Source organism: Neltuma alba, unplaced genomic scaffold (assembly GCF_004799145.2).
Source record: "Neltuma alba isolate B1F8T4 unplaced genomic scaffold, ASM479914v2 tig00002375_pilon, whole genome shotgun sequence".
In the NCBI taxonomy this organism is placed as follows: Eukaryota; Viridiplantae; Streptophyta; class Magnoliopsida; order Fabales; family Fabaceae; genus Neltuma; species Neltuma alba.
This window is the reverse complement of record NW_021632838.1, coordinates 24,101-31,360: the sequence shown is the minus strand read 5'-3', so window position 1 is coordinate 31,360 and position 7,260 is coordinate 24,101. Positions and strand designations below refer to the sequence as shown.

The 7,260-nt window shown below is 36.5% G+C and overlaps 1 protein-coding gene, 1 long non-coding RNA gene and 1 pseudogene across 3 annotated transcripts; all 3 read right to left on the bottom strand.

The window, feature by feature from the left end:
* Window positions 1–453: 453 nt before the first annotated feature.
* Window positions 454–4,398, bottom strand: LOC114724540 (uncharacterized; annotated as a pseudogene).
* An 849-nt stretch (window positions 4,399–5,247) lies between these two features.
* On the bottom strand, window positions 5,248–5,753 carry LOC114724533 (uncharacterized). Of its 2 annotated transcripts, none has more exons than XR_003738320.1 (2): window positions 5,671–5,753; window positions 5,248–5,536 (listed from the first exon to the last, which is right to left on the bottom strand). It is a non-coding gene; the product is annotated as an uncharacterized LOC114724533 (long non-coding RNA). The 2 variants fall into 2 exon arrangements; XR_003738321.1 differs by having other exon boundaries at window positions 5,248–5,597; window positions 5,671–5,747.
* Window positions 5,754–5,756: 3 nt separating this feature from the next.
* On the bottom strand, window positions 5,757–7,026 carry LOC114724525 (acyl-CoA-binding domain-containing protein 3; the record flags this gene model as incomplete). The annotated part of the gene is made up of 3 exons (XM_028910882.1): window positions 6,168–7,026; window positions 5,908–6,013; window positions 5,757–5,765 (listed from the first exon to the last, which is right to left on the bottom strand). Coding segments are annotated over exons 1-3 (918 nt in total), but the record flags the coding sequence as incomplete, so codon positions are not given.
* Between the last annotated feature and the right edge of the window lie 234 nt (window positions 7,027–7,260).

Below are 7,260 nucleotides of genomic sequence, written 5' to 3'. Positions count from 1 at the left end.
AGTGTTAAAGAATTCAACACCTTAAAATAAAGTCTCAAGTTCAAGCTGTGTAAAGTAAGAAAACCATATTGGAGGAGCTTCCACCTATTTGGGATCTGACTTAAATTAGGATTAGTAGTACTAGATAATATCTGTTGCCCAAAGGAAAAAACTGAAAACTACGTCTGAGAGAGAAATTTTGAAAGCAGGGCCAGCCAGATTGAATTATTACAAGGCGTCATTTTCGACATGGATTGACAGGGCAGTAATAATTCAAACCAGATATTATCAGATCTGTTTGCTCCCAGTGAATTCTATAATCCATGGTGAAGCTATCCAGATAAGTAAATAATATTATAATTTCAAATTTCAGACTGATTCACCTTCCTCATACAGTTCATATTTACCTCATTTACAAATTCCCACTTGAGAAAGTGTTCCCGGCATTTCTAGACTTTATAATCAAACACGCACTTGCAGAGAAAGCAGGAGTGCCGCATTTGCAGGGGCGTGAGAAAGGCCCATCATCCCCCCACGGAACTCATTAGGCACATACCTGCAAGCACCGTAAATAAGCAGAGCACCAAAAAATTTGGTCAGCGAATGAGCAAGTGAAGAAGTGAAAACTTATTGTTAATTAACGATTTTACATGGTCCTCAATCTGGCAAGTAATGGCGAAATGAGCCCAACTCCAGTGTGGGATATGCAAAACAATGTCACCAAAACCCCACTCTCCTACATACGATAGGTCATCAGGGTTGACTTTGCACTTCCAGCTTTATAACCTGAGAAGATATTAAATTATCCAATCATAGCACCTGATAGTCATAGGCAGCAATAGACAGGACAATGCCCAGCATGATGTATGCATATCCTAGGCAGTCTTCAGTTCTAAGCATCAATGGTCAGCTTGTCAGCCAGGGAAATGAAGTGCTTCCTAGCATTCTTGAACCAAGAAGGCATGGATATATTAACCATAGATGTACTTCACGTCCATCACCCTGAAAAACCATGCATTAAAAATCTACACAGAAGTATTATCGGATTTGAATCACAATATATATATACTTCCCACCATGATGGCCTGAGAAAAAGCCTTGTTGTATCTCCTTATTTAATTCCATGTTAACATTTAATGAACGGAGGGAAGCCTAAAGAAGAAAGGAAAGCAAGCCAATAAATTCTATGCAATAAATACAGTTTCATCAGCATTTCAAACACAGTCTTCACACATTATCTCGGTATTTATATTATTTTAGGATTCTTCTTTTAGGTTACAAATCCTACCACCATCGTAGGTGCCCAGAGGTTCCAAAAAATTCCAACAGAAAAGTGAAGGCAGGATTGAGCCCAAGCAACAACAAAATATCCTTTTATCTGTTAATTAAAGAATAGTCGTCAGAATGTTGTTTTCAGTACATGGTAAAGAAAAAAAAGAATTAATAAGAAAACTTGAATAGTAGAATTCAGCGAGTTCTTTAGTCATTCCGCATGCGTCTTTGAGAATTTTTCCGTAAAATGTTAGTACAACATACAATTTCATTTGGACATGAGCCAGCTGTGTTAATATTCAAAAAACAATACATACAACATACATCAATATCAATTTTTCATTCTCCAAGACATGGACTATTAGCACGCAAAGTTTATTACTTCAGCTGACTACAGGGTCAAGTTCAGTTGAAAAGATTACAAGTCCGAGAAAGTTAGTATTTTTTTTTTTTCAATGAATAATAAATAGCAGTTTGCTATAAGAAATCAGGATTGCAACACATATCCTCATGCCGTTGGAGAATCTAGACATCCAATCCAAAAGGTCAACTTAAAGTTCAGACCATTTGAACCCAGGGACAGACCCACCCCCCCCCCCCCAAAAGGAAAAAAAATAATAGGCATTATATATAACGTCATCACGTTTCAAATTGTTAAATTGTTTCTTCCGCCTTCAGATTTTTTACCTGTTCGCTGCTTCCCTTTAATTTTTAACAACTTAAACATGTTTTTAAAGACTACTTCTCCACTCTCTGATTTTTCAATCTTTGGAAGAATGCTCTCTTTTTTCTTTAACCATACTGTAAAATAGATTTTTTTTTTAATAAAGTGGAAGATGATTTTTTTAACACGTATTTGAATAATTAAATTAAAAAATATTTAAAGAATTTCACTATAGAAATGATTATAAATGAATTTTTTCCAATGAAGAATCAATAGTTGTTTTAACAAAAAATGCACATTGTATCACTTCTTATATATATTTCTTTTTTTAGTAAGTTAATGTTATTTATTTTCATATTATTATATTTTCTTATTTTCATTATCATGCATTTAAAATTTTAAAACGCTAATCAATTTTATTTACTCTCGGTCCTAATTATAAGACCCAGTTGAAATTCGAGGAGATTAAGGAAGTAGTTAAGTTAAGTTATTTGTAACAAATAGTGTTGTTATTCCTAAAATATCCTTGCTAATTAAGTGTGTTGGTTAGAACTATCATTATTAGAAGGACTATCTTGGAAAAAAATGCATAAATATGAGAGACAAAATGGATTGGGGTCTTATAATTAGGACCAAATTAAAAGTCAAATAGGGTCTTATATTAAGGACCGGAGGTAGTACTATATTAATTTTATGTTTGAAATTATATCAAAAATAATAACTAAAATACGCATTAAATATATTTAGTCCATGCCTACAAATGCATTTCCTCTTCTAACATTTTGCAGTTGATTTCTTTCTATTGCAGGCCCTTTGGCAACAAGAAAGAAGCAATTCGTGGTTATTAATATAGACAAAAGCTTTAGTCAAAGCAGTAAATGATTCAAAGACCTAGTGTTGATCAAAACAAGAGAAGATAATCAGGTAAACAGGCAGATCAAAATGAAAAGAAGAAGAGGAAAGTAAAAGAAAGATATTTTTTTTAAAAATTTGTAAAAAAAATAATCAACAAAATTTTAAATGATGTTGAGCTGTTTGAAACAGAGGAAAAAAGAAATAATAAAACAAGAACATAAAAAGTAAGTCTTACCACCAATTATGTCTGCACAGAAGGACACAGTGTACTCCTCAAAAGATGTTCGTTGTGGAATTGCTGTCCATCCTCTAGAGAGAAAAGCAATGGATATTATTGCTAAGAAGATATTTCTCATGGAAGGAAAAACACTGTTTCTCTCCACATTATAGCCACGCGGCCAATTTGCTAACATTTGGGCAGCAATAAAACATGCAGACTCAGAAAGCTAATTCTCCAGTTTACACAATAGACGTCATTATATACTGCTAAGAGACACGCTAAAGAAGAAAATCACATTCACGGCAAAACAAAGCATAATGCAACATTACTGCAATACAAAATATGCACGCAGAAATTGTTACTTGTATAACTAATCGCTGGACCACGAAGAAATATTTTAGGTGATTATCAGCGACTTCAACCAGATACTTACACTAAATCTGAAAGCACGCCAAGGAAAGGACCTGCTAAGGCAGCCGATGCATATCCATAACAAAGAGACATGGTTTTGGCTCCTTTCCAATTCCATTGGAAGCCAACTCAAACTCTCCCAACGCTGACCACAGACCTTCTAAAACTGACAACAGGACGGATTGGTAAATGAAATTGGCATTCACATCACCAATCCGAAGCTAAGTTCAATAATTAATTTCCGGAAAGAGAAAATAGCATCGAATCTCAATATTTGGTTGCGAAGATGAAAGAAACGTATATTAAAAACTATGGAAAATTTCAGGATCTCAACTTAGAGAATAAGGACAATTAAGCGCTATTGAGGCTTCTGTTTTAGTTTTCGTAAGTTGTGCTGCCATTAACAAAAGGAATTTAAACTCTAGATAGTTTCTTTCCCTGTTCGCACATTTTTTCTTGGAAACCAAACAATCTTATAATAACATGAATAGCCGACCAACCTGAAGCAAGAGAGTAGAGAAAGATGAAGTTTCGCTGGAAACGAAGAAATGAGGACGAAATTCCACGGTCGAATATTGTTGAAGGTCTGTTGGAGCAAGAGGCATAAGGAAAAAGGAAGATCGAGAAGCAGGAACAGAAGAAAAAGAAGACGAACAAGAATGGATTAGGTTTTCAAACCGAGCCCTCGGTGACCACTCCCATTGGCTTTTTAATATCTCACACTTTAGATAGAGAGAATGTGAAAGCAAGAAGTTCCGCGACGTTAGGATCGTGGATATATCGTAGATCGCGACGGGCAGATGAAAATGAGAGAGCTGAAGAACACAGTCAGAGCAGAAAGGAGGGGTTGTTCGGTTACGCCTATGCCGTTGTGCTGTGTACAAATCGGGACGAAACATCAAGCTATCCCTTAGCTAGGCTAAAGACTGAAGAGAGTAAAGACGTCCATCAGGTTCGCGCTTTTTTCGGTTGTTTGCTTTTCCTTCTCGCGCTCCTCGCGCACGAGAACAGAAATCGTTGTCGTTCGATATTAATGAGACAACTTATTCTCGTGTGTGTCAGCGGGTGCAGGAACACACGCCAGCAAGCTTCTGTTGGGAAAAAAAAGAAAGAAAAGACCGAGGGCATGCCGTTCCTAGGTCGCGCCAACATAGAGCTACACAGAAGGGGTCCGCATTTGGTGCTCGAAAGAGGCAGGCAGCACGATTTGTAAAACGCTTGAGCGAATAAATAATGGACTTCAGGCCTGAAAAATAGAACAAGTCATGGATCAAGAAAATATTTGAGTAAAAACCAAATTATAGTTTTATAAGTAATTTTATGAAGTTTAAAATAAATATATAAGAAGAATTTCATCTTAATTTGCATAAAAGTATTTTTTAAAAATGATTTCTAAACACCCTTTAAATCTAAAAAAAATAAGTTATGTACTTTTTCAAATTGTTTTCTTTTTTAATTTTTATTCACAAGGTACTTAAATTTCCCTTTGCCTTCTTTAATATGATTAGTTTCTAACTTTGCAATTCCATTTGGGTCTTACACCGGCACACTAGAGAAATTGAAGGCGTCTAGTGCTTATTTATTTATTTAATTTCATAATATTACAGGACAATGGAAGATTTGAGTCGTATAATATTTACTCACATCAAATTTTCTGAAAAAACTGCGTAAGCTTATATTTCATATTAATTTATATTAATAAATTATTTGAATGTATTAATCAATAATAAATGTATGGCGGAACTCTCGCTCACATAGACAAAATCAAAATTTTTAATTACGATGTATGGTGAGTTGGTGACATTGAGAAGTTCCTTGTACCAAAGTGAGAGTCAGGCTAAAAAAATGGTTACGAAAAGAATATCATCATTTTATTAAATCATTCCCAAACTGAATAAAGGGCGTGCACATGGCCTGATTGGCACTAGACAAGGGCGTGGGAAAGAAAAATGATCCAATAATACAATGCATTATCCACAGGTCACAACCCTACAACTACAACTGAAATCTACATCCTTCCTCATAGAGTCGTTGGCCATATCTGTAGCAATCTCAGAAATACTACGTTGAAGGTGACACTGAAAAGCAGGCAGGAGATAACGGAAAACGTGATTCCATTGCCATGATATGCTGTTCTGTTTCATATACATAGCAGGAACGAGTTTGAGCTTGGACATTCACAAAAACCCAAATGTGCTGCAAATTTGGAGATCTTAATTCTTTTCAATTTCTAAACCGTCAGAATTGAAAAGCATCAGTTGAGAAATACCTTGTTACACATTTTTGTCTAGTTTGGCAGCTTCTGTCTTTAAAATATGGCTATTCAAATGCTTGGATCTCTGCATCAGTCAATTTATCTTTTGCCTGTAATGATGAATCCCAAATTCTCTATGGTAAACTCCAAGATACAATCAATTCCAGCCTTACTAGTCAGTAGTTACAATGGTAAAGCTGGTGAAGAAAAACAGAAAAGTTTGACTCATTTGGAGTAAAACTATGGACTTACAATGGAATTTTCTGGCATCCAATCAGGAATCTTATTTGAAAGAACAGTGACATATTGCTCCATTGCTTGCTCTTGACTCATAACCCCAAGTTGCTGCCAAGCATTCCTTCCACAACCAAAAAACCTACTTATTCGACAACTAATAGGGACAAAAGGGCTAGAATTAAGCATTAGAAACAAAAAGCGAAAGGAATGAACGTCTAGAGGAGGGAAAAAAACGAACAAGTAACTACATTACAGAGTTGAAGTTAATTAAATACCATTTAGCTCGGGCGGAAAAATTCAGTGCCATTGGCTGAGGTTTCTGGCAAGGCCCGTGAGTGGCGATCTTGTGAAATCCATATAGCTGCATCTTTACATCGTTGCCAAGATTCGCTATTCGGTTAGCATTGCTCTTGGATTCAACAAACGAAACTGCAGCACCAAAAAGCCTCTCCAATTCAGTACTCTCTATTCCCTCCCAATCATCCTCTTCCAACCATTCTTCCCTTTCTTCGTCATCCGTTCCCTTCTTACTAGACTCATCAATCTCATTGCAATTCCCATCGTAATCCGGGTTCGAGATCTCAATCTCTTCATCCACTTCGCTTGCCTGACTCCTCTGGCTGCTTTCATCAACATGATTCTCTGTTGATTCCACAGCTTCAATTCCACTGAAAACTCCGTTCTCATCAATCTTCTTGGCATCATGTATTTTGGGGGATCCGCAATTCGCCTCCAACAGCTTGCCGACAATTGATTCACCTTTAAATTCTTCGTAGTTTCTAGCGATCAGAACAACCTCCTCTGTTTTGCGAATATCATCTGATGGAACCCCATGATCGCGAGAAGCCATGGCCACTTTATCGTCTACGTCATCACTGGAAGCAACAGAGAAGAGCTTAAAGAAAATTGACGGAAGCAGAAAAGAAACAACTAGAGTCAGAGCAAACTCCCACAAAAGTTCCATGGCTTGCTGGATGAGAGGGATACAGAGATGGAGGGAGAAAAGCAGTCTGTATTGGAATGCGAACTGGGGTATAGAGACGATGGGAATCACCGAGAGAAGAAAAGAATTTCGCATTCAAGAGGAAGGTATATTCTGTGTTGCATCCTCACTGTGCAATTAGGTGTCGGTCCTAAACATGTTTTACTTGGGGATTTATCAGTCGGTGTTGGAAAACGACCCTCCCACCACCACCGAGATAGTGTTGCTGCAACAAGAGATAGGACCTTTACTCTTTGGTGAAGACCAATTATATCTGCACACTTGCGTGCGGAATGTCATGATTTTGGTGAATTTGGCATGAAATAAATGTGTATTAAACAAATGGACCCATAATATTATTTGTTTAATATTGTCTGGCTTAAAAG